At 38.8% G+C, this 14,627-nt stretch overlaps 1 protein-coding gene across 1 annotated transcript in view; it reads left to right on the top strand.

Moving 5' to 3' along the window:
* LOC108252667 (sodium leak channel non-selective protein-like) overlaps positions 1-11,439 on the top strand; it is a gene marked incomplete at its 5' end in the record, with an annotated part of 109,187 nt that extends 97,748 nt beyond the window's left edge. Inside the window, 3 exons of the mRNA XM_017445006.1 lie at positions 10,446-10,558; positions 10,733-10,796; positions 11,323-11,439. Coding sequence (XP_017300495.1) covers positions 10,446-10,558; positions 10,733-10,796; positions 11,323-11,439 — 294 coding nt within the window. The remainder of the gene's footprint in view (positions 1-10,445; positions 10,559-10,732; positions 10,797-11,322) is intronic.
* Positions 11,440-14,627: the final 3,188 nt, after the last annotated feature.

The raw sequence follows: 14,627 nt of genomic DNA, 5'->3' as shown, positions 1-14,627 counted from the left end.
GCATTATTTAATATACCTACCCCCCCTACACCCCTCTGACGGCTAGTGTAATAACTACACATAAAGGACCTGATGGAGGGGAAATGATTTATTTGGTTTTTTAATTTCCACAGAATGTCCCCGGAACTAAGTCAATTGACACACTGAAAATTGGAATTACTGAATGGCTAAAGGCTAAAAGCAACAACACGGAAAACAACCTATAGCCCAGGCCCTTATTCCAGAAAGTAGTTTTACTTTCCTTGTCCTATAGAACATAGAAAGGAAAGTAATGTTTTTTTTTTTTTTTTTTTTTTTTTTTTTTTCTTTCAGCTTGGATAGAGGGAACTGTAACTGCCAAGGTCTTATCGTCCCGAAAAAAAGGAAAATAGGATAGGAGAAAGCCAGCCGTTCCGAGAACAAACTTTATCTGTTTGGGATAAAATTCGCCCCGGGCAGGATTCGAATCCGCGGCCTAGCGCTTACAAGGCAGACGTGCTATATACATAGAGTGAGATATTGAAAAATACATAATATGTCCCTGTTTACAGGAAAGAAGGTATATGAAGTTATGTATGAGTAGGGAAAAAGAAAATTAGGTAGAAAGAAAATGAAGGAGAGAGGTAAAAAGGGTGGATACAGCCCTCTGGTTTGGGGGGGGGCACAAACTGAAGAGGATGTGTCGACGGAAAGGGGGGGGGTGCTCCTATTTTAAGTAGATATTAAGTAACAAAATCTTACCTGTGCAATTATTGGCAAAGCTGTGCCCTCCCCCAGGCACGGCACAATACCTTGCCCCTCGGGAAAACCCTGACGGGGCCTTTTGTCTTGCAACTTACAATTCGCCCCTACTCGTATCCATATTCATAGACGAATATGTTCTCAGAACGTTTTGCACGACTTAGCGTTTTACTTGGCATTATTTAATATACCTACCCCTCCTACACCCCTCTGACGGCTAGTGTAATAACTACACATAATATCTACACATAAAGGACCTGATGGAGGGGAAATGATTTATTTGGTTTTTTAATTTCCACAGAATGTCCCCGGAACGGAGTTAGCTGACACACTGAAAATTGGAATGACTGAATGGCTAAGGGCTAAAAGCAACAAAAACGAAAACAAGAACCTATGGCCCAGGCCCCTCTTCCAGAAAGTATTTTTACTTTCCTTGTCCTATGGAATATACGAGAAAGGAAAGTAATGTTTTTTTTTTTTTTTTCAGCTTTTTTTTTCTTTCTTTCTTTCTTTCTTTAAAGCGCTTTAACTCTACGGGCAGTAGGTCGTTCACGCTGTTTTTCAGCTTTGATAGAGGGAACTGTAACTGCCAAGGTCTTATCATCTCGAAAAAAAGGAAAACAGGATAGGAGAAAGCCAGCCGTTCCGAGAACAAACCTTATCTGTTCAGGATAAAATTCGCCCTGGGCGGGAATCGAATCCGCGACCTAGCGCTTACAAGGCTGACGCGCTACATAGAGTGAGATATTGAAAAATATGTCCCTGTTAACCTGTTTACTGTTTACAGGAAAGAAGGTATATGAAGTTATGTGTGAGTAGGGAAAAAGAAAAGTAGATACCTACCTAGAAAGAAAATTAAGGAGAGAGGAAAGGATGGATGGATAGAGAGAGAGAGAGAAAGGGATATAGAGACAGAATTGAAAAAGGAAGAAAAGAAGAGAGAGAGAAAACGGACGGCGGAAGAGAAAAAAAAACGGGGATAGAGAGAGAAGGGAAAATAGGAAAAAAGAAAAGTAAGAGAGAGAGAGAAAGGGATATAGAGACAGAATTGAAAAAGGAAGAAAAGAAGAGAGAGAGAAAACGGACGGCGGAAGAGAAAAAAAACGGGGATAGAGAGAGAAGGGAAAATAGGAAAAAAGAAAAGTGGATAGAAAGAAGAGAAAGGGATATAGAAAGATGGAGGGAGATAGAGAGAAGGTAAAATGGAGACAGCATTGAAAAAAGGAGAGAACGAGAGAAAAAGGACGAGGGAAAGAGAAAGAAATAAGAGAGAGAGAGAAGGGAAAATAAGGAAAAAGAAAAGTAGATAGAAAGGGAGAGAGAGATGAAGAGATAAAGAGGGAGGTAGATATAGAGATGGGAAAATAGAGACAGCATTGAAAAAGGGAGAAAAAGAGAGAGAAAGGACGGGGGAAAGAGAAAAAATGGAGAAAGAGAGAAGGGAAAAAGGAAAGTAGATAGAAAAAAAGGAGAGAGAGAGAAAGGATGGGATATAGAGAGAAACAGGAAGGGAGAGAGAGAAAGGGAAAAAGAGACAGCATTGAAAAATCAGATACGAGAGAAAAAGGACGAGGGAAAGAGAAAGAAATAGAGAGAGAAAAGAAAATTGAATTGAAAAAGGGAGAGAAGGAGACAGAAGGAATGGGGAGAGAGAGAGAGAGGGGGAGAGAGAGAAAGGGAAAAAGAGACAGCATTGAAAAATCAGATACGAGAGAAAAAGGACGAGGGAAAGAGAAAGAAATAGAGAGAGAGAGGGAGAGAGAGAGAAAGGAAAATTGAATTGAAAAAGGGAGAGAAGGAGACAGAAGGAATGGGGAGAGAGAGAGAGGTAAAATAGAGACAGCAGTGAAAATGGGGGAGAGAGAGAAAGACAAGGGAGAAAAGCTGATTATTTTGCTTTCACCTTTGTGAATATAAACATGTGTGTGCTTTAGATTTGATATGAGAGAGAGAGAGAGAGAAAGATTGAGTCCAAATCCAAAAAAAAAAAAAATCTGAAATGGAAGTTGGAGTCAGTGGTTCTTAAACTTGGAGTGTCAAAAAATAGTGGAGGTGACAAAATCACTTTATTAGTGGAGATGTTAAAATTACCTGAATCTGAGTGGAGCTTACAAAATTATCTAAAATAGTGGAGCTTACAAAATTATCTAGATCAGGGGAAGTTTCAAACTTACCCAAATTAGTGGAGATGACAAAACTACCTAGATCAGGGGAAGTTTCAAACTTACCCTAATTAATGGAGATGACAAAACTGCCTAGACCAGAGGAAGGTTCAAACTTACATAAATTAGTTAGGGAGATCACAAAATTACCTAGACCAGAGGAAGGTTCAAACTTACATAAATTAGTGGAGATGACAAAACTACCTAGATCAGGGGAAGTTTCAAACTTACCTAAATTAGTGGAGATGACAAAATTACCTAGATCAGGGGAAGTTTCAAACTTACCCAAATTAGTGGAGATGACAAAACTGCCTAGATCAGGGGAAGTTTCAAACTTACATTAATTAGTTAGGGAGATCACAAAATTACCTAGACCAGAGGAAGGTTCAAACTTACATAAATTAGTGGAGATGACAAAATTACCTAAATCAGGGGAAGTTTCAAACTTACCCAAAGTAGTGGAGATGACGATTTTTTATAAATTGGTAGTAGCACCAGACCCCATCTTCTCCGCATTATTCTATTATTTGTCATGAATGTCATGATTGTATTTCAGTACCCCAGGGTTACGGAAAGGGTTAAAGAGAGTAACATGGGGGATTCTGTGTGGACTTTCTTAAATAATTCGAGAGAGAGAGAGAAAGGGATATAGAGACAGAATTGAAAAAGGAAGAAAAGAAGAGAGAGAGAAAACGGACGGCGGAAGAGAAAAAAACGGGGATAGAGAGAGAAGGGAAAATAGGTAAAAAGAAAAGTAGATAGAAAGAAGAGAAAGGGATATAGAAATATGGAGGGAGATAGAGAGAAGGTAAAATGGAGACAGCATTGAAAAAGGAGAGAACGAGAGAAAAAGGACGAGGGAAAGAGAAAGAAATAAGAGAGAGAGAGAGAGAGAGAGAAGGGAAAATAAGGAAAAAGAAAAGTAGATAGAAAGGGAGAGAGAGATGACGAGATAAATAGGGAGGGAGATATAGAGATGGGAAAATAGAGACAGCATTGAAAAAAGGGAGAAAAAGAGAGAGAAAGGACGGGGGAAAGAGAAAAAAATGGAGAGAAAAGAAAGGGATATAGAAAGATGGAGGGAGATAGAGAGAAGGTAAAATGGAGACAGCATTGAAAAAAGGAGAGAACGAGAGAAAAAGGACGAGGGAAAGAGAAAGAAATAGTTCCCGAGATATTGTTAAATTACACCGAAAACCGCCAAAAAGCGGTAAAATGCCGCCAAGCGTTGCACCGGTCATAACCAAAAGTTTTGTGTCGCATCCTTGTCACATTTGAAAGATACACACCAAATTTCAAGTCTCTAGCTCGTACCTTTTTCGAGATATTTTGTTTACAGACAGACAGACACACACACGGACCAATGGCTGAAACTTCGAATTTAGGGGATTGGGTCCAAAAAAAAAAAAAAAAAAAAAAAAAAAAAATCTGAAATGGAAGTTGGAGACAGTGGTTCCTAAACTTGGAGTGTCGAAAAATAGTGGAGGTGACAAAATCACTTTATTAGTGGAGATGTTAAAATTACCAGAATCTGAGTGGAGCTTACAAAATTCTCTCATGTAGTGGAGTTAACAAAACTACCTAGATCAGGGGAAGTTTCAAACTTACCCTATTTAATGGAGATGACAAAACTGCCTAGACCAGAGGAAGGTTCAAACTTACATTAATTAGTTAGGGAGATCACAAAATTACCTCGACCAGAGGAAGGACATTACTTTCCTTCCTATAGGATAAGGAAAGTAAAAAAGGTAAAGAAGATCGGGAAGACATAGAAGAAAAAAGAGGAAGAAAAAAAAAAACACGAAATAATGTAGAAGAAAAAAACTTCAAAGAATAAACGGAGAAGGAGAAAGAAAACAGAGGCATGCAGTTATGTATCGAAAGAAGAGATAGAGGAAGGAGCGAGAGTGATAAAAAGGGAAATAAAGGAGAGAAAAAAAGAAAGAGAGAGAGAGAGAAAAAAGAAAGATGAGAGACAGAGAGAAAAGCTGATATAGTCAACCATCTGGAAACATTGGAAAAGACGTAAAATGAAACGAAAAGGAAAGAAGATGAATGAAAAAGCGAGCTAAAGAGAGAAAGAGAGAGAGGAAGAGAAAGAGAGAGATGAGAAGTAGAGAAAGAAGGAGCTAGGAAGAAAGAGAGAGAGAGGGAAGAGCAGGGTTTAGAAGGAAGTGAGAGGGAGAAGGATAGATAGAGGTGCTTTCGAATAAAAGAAAGAGAGCGAGAGAAGTGGTAGAAAAGACGGAAAGGAAGAAGCAGATGAAAGAATAAGAGAGAGAGAGAGGAATGAGGAGGAAGAAGAGAATTTTAAGGAAGTTTGCGAGAGAGAGAGAGAGACAGACAGGATACAGGATAAATAAAGAGAGAGCAAATAGTCTGATGGAGAGAGAGAGGAAGAGCGATAAATAGGGGGAGGGAGATAAAAAGAGAATGCGGAAAACATGAAAGAAAATATAAACAGGAGATCAGACAAGGACGGGAAGAGAAGTAGAGAGAGAGAGAGAGAGAATTTTCCTCTTGAAAAAAAAGGCCTCCGCTTGAAAACTCGAAAAAAAGAGGGCTTATGTCTGACTGAAGATAGAAAGGCTTGGGTAGGGGGAGGGAGAGAGAGTGTGTGTAAAAGGGATAGAGAGAGAGAGAGGAGAGTAATAGGGAGGAAGAGAGGGAAAGGGAGAAAGAGTGTGTGTGGGAGAGAGCGCATCAAAGGGAGTGAGGGAGAGAAAAAGAGAGAGAGAGAGAGAAGTGGACAAACATAAGGAGGCAATGAAGGAAGAGAGAGAAAAAGAGGGAGGAAGAGAGAGAGAGAGGAGAAGGGGAAGAAAAAGAAGGAGGCAAAAAGGGAGAGGGAAAGAGCCAGACGAGCTAATAATGCAAAGAAAATAAGTTTAAACAACGTTAAATAGATAGATCGGTAGAAGAGAGACAGACAGTGGGAGGAAGGGAGGGAGAGGGAAAATAGAGAGGAAGGAAATGGGTAGAAAGGGAGAGCGAGGTCGGTGTTGGAGGGAGCACGAGCTAATAATGCAAAGAAAATAAGTTTAAACAACGTTAAATAGATAGATCGGTAGAAGAGAGACAGACAGTGGGAGGAAGGGAGGAAGAGGGAAAAGAGAGAGGAAGGAAATGGGTAGAAAAGGAGAGCGAGGTTGGTGTTGGAGGGAGAGAGAGAGAGAGAAAGGAGAATTTTGAGAGGAAGGGAAAGAAAGAGGAAAAGGGAGGGAGAAAAGAGAGAGAAGGAGAAGGAAACAGAAGGAATGCCGTAATACATAAAGAGAGTGGTAGGTTTATAAAGGGTGTCCCAATAAGAACGCAAGATTTGATTGTTTAATAAAGCATGGTTTTCCATGGAATGAAATGAACTTCTTAGATGATTTGAGAAGTAAACATTCTGAAATTTTATATGAAACAATAATCAGACAAAAATAACTTCTTCGACTTTGAAGGTACATTCGTCTCTTTTTGACAAAATTTTCGATGACAAATTCGAGGAAATCAGGCTGTATCTCGTTGATACAGAGAGAGAGAAAGAAAAAGAGATAGAGAAAGGGAGAGAGGATGTAATTAATATTTTTAGTGGATGTGTCAGATACTCAGATTTACAATGTTACGTAAATACAGTCGAACCTGGATATATAAGGACTTGCTTAAACAGGAAACGTGGAATAACTGTGGAAAAAGTCGTGGTCCCTTCACTTTTGACACAAAAACCTCTTTAAACACGAATATCGAGGAATAAAAACAGGAGTAAACGGTCTGACGCCTCTAATAAGGAGGAATGTTCTCTTGCTGAACCTCTACATTGATAGAAAGTATTCCTCCTAGGCCTGCCACTCACTATCAGGTAGACCTGACCGGTATATCTGATCAGGTCCACCCGTCAGGTCTATACCTGGTAGTGTGTGTGCCTATCAGGTAGACCTGACAAGCGGACCTGATCAGGTGGCCCTACATGATAATATTGTGGCTGAGTGGCTGGCCCTACATGATAACATCTCACAAACCATTGGGTTCAATGCCTCTATATAAATTGACCTATTTGCAAAATTAAATGCATAAGTATTTTATCCCCATATCCAAAATCCAGTTTTTATAAGTATTTTATCTGGGTCACTTTATTTATCCAAGAATATTTTCGGGGAAATGGGGGGGGAAAGTCCCCGTTCTTAAACCCCACCGCCCCCAGCGGGCATTCCGAAACCCCGCCCCCCGGGGGTTAACCGCCGAAAAGAGTCGGGCGGCCGAAATTATTCTAAACTTGGACGAAATAGGTACATCTAACTACATATCTACCTACCTAGGTACCTTCGAGAGAGAGAGAAAGAGAGAGAGAGAGAGAAAGAAAAAAGGTGAATTCCTTTAAAATTTCCTAAACAAAGTGAACTCTGGGAGTCTGTGGTGAACTAATTTAAAGAGAAGTTGAAAAAAACACCATTCCTTAAGAAGAAGAAGAAGAAGGAAAAGAAGGAGAAGAAGAGGAAGAAGAAGAAGAAGAAGAAGAAGAAGAAAAACTACAACAACAATAATAAGAACGAGAGGGAGGAGGAGGAAAAATAGAAGAAGAACAAGAAGAAGGAGAACAAAGAGGAAAAGAAGAAAAAGAAAGAGAAGAGGAGGATTCAAGAGGAAGAAGAAAGAGGAGGTGGAGGAGGAGAAGAAGAAAAAGAAGAAGAAGGAGAAGAACAAAAACAAGAAGAAGGAGAAGAAAACAAAGAACAAGAAGAAAAGAAGAGACGAGCTAATAATGCAAAGAAAATAAGTTTAAACAACGTTAAATAGATAGATCGGTAGAAGAGAGACAGACAGTGGGAGGAAGGGAAAGAGAGAGAGGGAAAAGAGAGAGGAAGGAAATGGGTAGAAAGGGAGAGCGAGGTCGGTGTTGGAGGGAGAGAGAGAGAGAAAGGAGAATTTTGAGAGGAAGAGAAAGAAAGAGGAAAAGGGAGGGAGAAAAGAGAGAGAAGGAGAAGGAAACAGAAGGAATGCCGTAATACATAAAGAGAGTGGTAGGTTTATAAAGGGTGTCCCAATAAGAACGCAAGATTTGATTGTTTAATAAAGCATGGTTTTCCATGGAATGAAATGGACTTCTTAGATGATTTGAGAAGTAAACATTCTGAAATTTTATATGAAACAATAATCAGACGAATAACTTCTTCAACTTTGATGGTACATTTGTTACTTTTTGACAAAATTTTCGATGACAAATTCGAGGAAATCGCGCTGTATCTCGTTGATGTAGCGTTCAATTTCACCTTTCAATGTTTCAAAGCTTGTGGGTTTGTTGGTGTAAACTGTGACTTTAGATACCCTCACAAAAAATAGCCTAGGGATTTGATTGTTTAATAAAGCATGGTTTTCCATGGAATGAAATGGACTTCTTAGATGATTTGAGAAGTAAACATTCTGAAATTTTATAAGAAACAATAATCAGACAAATAACTTCTTCAACTTTGATGGTACATTTGTTACTTTTTGACAAAATTTTCGATGACGAATTCGAGGAAATCGGGCTGTATCTCGTTGATGTAGCGTTCAATTTCACCTTTCAATGTTTCAAAGCTTGTGAGTTTCTTGGTGTAAACCTGTAACTTTAGATACCCTCACAAAAAATAGCCTAGGGGTAAAATTACATGATCATGGAGGCCATTTCTCGTCAGAAAAACGGAAAATGACAGGATTACGACTAGGAAAATGCTCGCGCAAAAGTGATAATGTGTCGATTTTATTATGCCAACGCGTTGTTGAACAGTTTTAGACTCCTTGGTGACTAATTTTCATATGTTTACAATCAATCTGTCAAAGATTGGGCAAGATAAAACAACGCATAACAAAGTTATGACCTTTTCAAATCTTGCGTTCTTATTGGGACACCCTTTATGTATAACTTGTACCTTTACATACGTACAAACCTATAGATAGCGAAACACTTTTTTTTTTTTTTTTTTTTTTTTTTAACTCTTGAAAAAAGAGGCCTCCGCTTGAAAACTCGAAAAAAAAGAGGGCTTATGTCTGACTGAAGATAGAAAGGCTTGGGTAGGGGGAGGGAGTGTGTGTAAAAAGGATAGAGAGAGAGAGAGAGGGGAGAGTAATAGGGAGGAAGAGAGGGAAAGGGAGAAAGAGTGTGTGTGGGAGAGAGCGCATCAAAGGGAGTGAGAGAGAGAAAAAAGTCCAAAGGAAAGAATGAGAGAGAGGGTGTAAGAGAGAGAGAGAGTAAGGGGAGAGAGGGGGAGGGAGAGAGAGAGGGGAAGGGGGAGGGGGAGAGAGAGATCATATACAGACTAATGACAGATTAATGACATTTTTCTAACCTTTGCAACTTTATACCTAAAGCCCTCTCTTTCTATCTGTGTTCTTTTGTTGAAGCTAACAACCTTCATCCCCCCTCCTCTCTCTCTCTTTCTCTCTCTCTCTCTCTCTCTCTCACTCTCCCTCTTACACCTCAATTCTCATCTTTCTTGTCTCCCTATCTCTCTCTCTCTCTAACTCGTTTGGTAGTAAACTATGATATCAAGCATCATATTACACTTTCGTTTACGAGAAAGAGAGAGAGAGAGAGAAAGAAAAAGAGATAAAGAAAGGGAGAGAGTATGTAATATTTTTAGTGGATGTGTCAGATACTCAGATTTACAATGTTACGTAAATACAGTCGAACCTGGATATTACAGGACTTGCTTAAACAGGAAACCTGGAATAACTGTGGAAAAAGTCGTGGTCCCTTCATTTTTGAAACAAAAACCTCTTTAAACACGAATATCGAGGAATAAGAACAGGAGTAAACGGTCTGAAGCCTCTAATAAGGAGGAATGTTCTCTTGCTGAACCTCTACATTGATAGAAAGTACTCCTAGGCCTGCCACTCACTATCAGGTAGACCTGACCGGTATATCTGATCAGGTTCACCCGTCAGGTCTATACCTGATAGTGTGTGTGCCCATTAGGTAGACCTGACAAGCGGACCTGATCAGGTGGCCCTACATGATAATATTGTGACTGAGTGGCTGGCCAAACCATATTGGGTTCACTGACTATAAAATTATAAATTGACCCATTTCCAAAATCTAATGAATAAGTAGGTACTGTAGTTAAAGCGCTTTAATAAAAATAATGAAAAAAACTCTCTCTCTCTCTCTCTCTCTCTCTCTCTCTCTCTCTCTCTCTCTCTCTCTCTCTCTCTCTCTCTCTCTTTCTGCCTCTCTCTTTAGCATACATTCTACATTTCTGTCAAGGTAGGTATGTGTAGGTTCTATTTGTACCTTTAGGGTGAATGGATAGACAGAACCAGGGCCGTTTTAAACCCTGGACTGCATGCCTCTGAAAATGTGACATACTAAAAAAAAATGATAATAAATCCAATTCAAAGAGTGTTCATAAATTCCCATGTATTCAAGGAGTGAACATCAATAGGTAAATGGTGACATACTAAAAAAAAAATCATAATAAATGCAATTCAAGGAGTGTTCAAAAAAAAAACGCCTAGTGTTCTCTTTTCAAATCTCTTCAAAACCCCTTGGCATCGTCCCTGAAAATAAAGTTTGCTCTATTCGTATGTTTTATAATGTTGCAGGGATGTGATATGTTTGTACGTCCCATATTACCATACGGAGTGTACATTTCTTATGCTGATTCCGGTAAGCTAGAAAGCTCTGTTGAGATGCATGTAGTAGATATTGGGGGACAGTGATTTTCAATGGAACAGTCTCTTGTTTTATTTACATAGTTATTTATTTATGTAAGGTTCAAAAAAAAAAAAAAAAAACGTCTAGTGTTCTCTTTTTCAAATCTCTTCAAAACCCCTTGGCATCGACCCTGAAAATAATGTTTGCTCTATTTAATATGTTTTATATGTTGCAGGGATGTGATATGTTTGTACGTCCCGTATTACCATACGGAGTGTTCATTCCTTATGCTGATTCCGGTAAGCTAGAAAGCTCTGTTGAGATACATGTAGTAGATATTGGGGGACAGTGATTTTCAATGGAACAGTCTCTTGTTTTATTTACATAGTTATTTATTTATGTATCTATATGTATGTGCTTGTATATTTATTTGTCTTCTTTTATTATCTATTTACTTCTATATTTATCTATATATTTAGTTATTTATGTATTTACTTCTATGTTTATTTGTCCAGATTTTTATTTGTTTTCCTATTTTATGTTTGAACTAGGTATGTAGGTTTTACGTTTGTACATTGGTACAAGTAAAGAAGAATAGTAGAGAGAAAACGAGCTTCAGAAGAAGGGAAATGCTTTCAGATTTCGAAAGGGAAATACGACTTCCCTAGCACGGTAGTAGACTTCTGGTCTAGAGGTTGGTGATTCGAGTCCAAGTCATGAGATTTATAGAAGTCTAGGGTTCTCTTTTTCAAATCTCTTCAAAACCCCTTGGCATCGACCCTGAAAATAATGTTTGCTCTATTTAATATGTTTTATATCTTGCAGGGATGTGATATGTTTGTAAGTCCCATATTACCATACGGAGTGTACATTCCTTATGCTGATTCCGGTAAACTAGAAAGCTCTGTTGAGATGCATGTAGTAGATATTCGGGGACAGTGATTTTCAATCGAACAGTCTCTTGTTTTATTTAGTTATTTACCTATTTATGTACTTACTTATATATTTATTTGTCTTGTTTTATTATCTATTTACTTCTATATTTATCTATATATTTAGTTATTTGTGTATATACTTCTATGTTTATTTGTCCATGTTTTTATTTGTTTTCCTATTTTATGTTTGAACTATGTATGTAGGTTTTACGTTCGTACATTGGTACAAGTAAAGAAGAATAGTAGAGAGAAAATGAGCTTCAGAAGAAGGGAAATGCTTTCAGATTTCGAAAGGGAAATACGACTTTCCTAGCACGGTAGTAGACTTCTGGTCTAGAGGTTGGTGATTCGAGTCCAATTCATGAGATTTATAGGCGATACTTGAATTTAAGGGGGAAACCTCTTCTCGAGGTGTAGGTATGTCTTGTCTTTTTTCACAGCTTCTCCTACTGTCCTGAGGAGACTGGGAGCACCCCAAATTGGTAATTGGAAATTAGAGACCTAGGTACCTCTCTCTCTCTCTCTCTCTCTCTCTCTCTCTCTCTCTCTCTCTCTCTCTCTCTCTCTCTCTCTCTCTCCCTCTATCTTTCTCTCTCTTTTCCATGTTCTAAGCTTTGTAGAAATAAGGAAAGAGGAGAGCCAAGCAGAAAAAAGTGGGGGGAAATACCGACTAAGATGAAATAAAAATATTTCGAATGCCTGTACACATAGATATTTGAAGAAATGTTTCTCGAAAACATTTTTTGGGGGAGTGGGAAAGAGGAGGGGGAGAGGAGAGGGGGAAAAAAAGAGTTTTAGGTAGGAACTGAAAAGAGATTTTTTTCTTACAATTTTCTTCCGTTTCCTCCTCCTCCTCCTCCTCCTCCTCCTCCTCCTTCTTCTTCTTCTTCTTCTTCTTCTTCTTCTTCTTCTTCTCCTCCTTCTTTTTCTTCTTCTTCTTCCTCTTCTTCTCCTCCTTCTTCCTCTTCTCCTCCTCCTCCTCCCGGTCAAAATACCGCCAAGCGCAGCAACCATCTCAACCAAACGTTTTGTGTTGCATATTTGTCACATTTGTGAACTACATACCAATCTCTCTCTCTCTCTCTCTCTCTCTCTCTCTCTCTCTCTCTCTCTCTCTCTCTCTCTCTCTCTCTCTCTCTCTTAACATCTATGTTATTTTCCGTGTACCAAATCGAATGAAAAATGATACGAAACATGTTGGATACATGTGTAATGTCTATGTATGTTATAAAATAGAATTATAGGGAAATAAACATGTGATATACACAATTACACATGTATAGTATACTGTATGAAATAAAACATATATGTATATCTACATTCGTAATTTGCAAGATATGTTCGTACGTACCTACGTAAAATACTTACCTATGTTGGATCAGGGGTACCATTTTTTTTTTTTTTTTTAAGCCCCTTTCCAATAAAAATCTCCCATGTTCTCTCGCCAAATATTTAAACGAAAATAGGTTTTTTTTACTAAGAGTCGTGCCTCCCCTGACCTATCTGCGAGGACCCTCAGTTTGGGTACCCCCTGTATTAAAGATAAAACATGTTGTATTTCTTGTTCATTGAAACATGTAGAGTTGTGATACAGATGAAACAGATATTCATTGAAGAGAAGAGAGCGCACTGTTACGAAATGCAGACATGTGTGTGATGTGTGCTTTCATACAGGGTTCAGTCAATGTTGAAATATAAGAGTATCAGCATTGAAACGAAAATAGGTTTTTTTTACTAAGAGTCGTGCCTCCCCTGACCTATCTGCGAGGACCCTCAGTTTGGGTGCCCCCTGTATTAAAGATAAAACATGTTGTATTTCTTGTTCATTGAAACATGTAGAGTTGTGACACAGATGAAACAGATATTCATTGAAGAGAAGAGAGCGCACTGTTACGAAATGCAGACATGTGTGTGATGTGTGCTTTCATACAGGGTTCAGTCAATGTTGAAATATAAGAGTATCAGCATTGAAAATAAACCCGATATCTTTTGATAGCATAAATAGATAGGTTCGCATCAGTTATTGCCTCTAGAATTGCTCATCACAATTTTAGGGTGTGTAGATGTTTGTGTAAAAAAAAAATCTTTATTGGTCATAGCAGCATTGAAAATAAACCCGATATCTTTTGATAGCATAAATAGATAGGTTCGCATCAGTTATTGCCTCTAGAATTGCTCATCACAATTCTAGGGTGTGTAGATGTTTGTGTAAAAAAAAAAAAATCTTTATTGGTCATAATGACCATAATCTACCCTCCTACGCCATCGGAATGGGTGGAATTCTTATTCTTTTTCTTCGCCTTTTCCCGTGTACAGACGGGGTCGGCATTTTTCGTCAGCCTCTCAATCAGCCTCAACGTTTGGTGATTGCTTTTGGTTGACAATTGGTTTTTGCTACAAATTTTACGAGTGGATGCCCTTCGCACTCAACCTTTGCTGTGTCTCTAGCAAGGGGAATTCAGGCTGGTATAGGTAGTACCTATTAGGTACTCCCTGTTTAAAGTCCCCCAGCCAGACTAAGCTGGTCTATTCCCTGTTTAACAGTTTTTGCTACAAATTTTACGAGTGGATGCCCTTCGCACTCAACCTTTGCTGTGTCTCTAGCAAGGGGAATTCAGGCTGGTATAGGTACTCCCTGTTTAAAGTCCCCTCAGCCAGACTAAGCTGGTCTATTCCCTGTTTAACGTCCCCCAGTCAGGATTAAGTGGGACGATAAAGCCTTAGAAGTTACAGTTTCCTCTATCAAACCTCTTGCTGCCTCTTACAAAATAAAGTATTTTGGGGCCACCCTGTAGTTTCTGCACAGGATCATCATGCACATCATAGGGCAATGTGCATTTCATTGTCTGCACAGGGTGTGCAACTTCTGTATGACCCACTGAACTTGTGACATACCCTCTTCGTTTCACCATTCATTTCTCTCGCTCTCCCTTTCTCTTACCGTTCTAACTTTGTCTATTTCTTTTTCTCTCTCCTCCTCTTTCCTTTTCTCTCTCTTTCTCTCCTTCTCCCTATGTCATTGTTTCTCTCTTCTAGTCGATCTTTCGCACAAATTAATGATGACGAGTTTTAAAAGCAAGAAAAAAAGGACAAAAAAAAAGAACTTAAAACCCATTACTATGTACCTCCCTCTCTATGTCTACCTCTTCTTCCTCCTTATGCCATTCCTCCTTTTCTTTCTCTCTCTCTCTCTCT

The sequence above is a fragment of the Diaphorina citri genome, unplaced genomic scaffold (assembly GCF_000475195.1).
Source record: "Diaphorina citri unplaced genomic scaffold, Diaci psyllid genome assembly version 1.1 scaffold719, whole genome shotgun sequence".
Classification (NCBI taxonomy): Eukaryota; Metazoa; Arthropoda; class Insecta; order Hemiptera; family Psyllidae; genus Diaphorina; species Diaphorina citri.
This window is presented reverse-complemented; position numbering and strand designations above follow the sequence as displayed.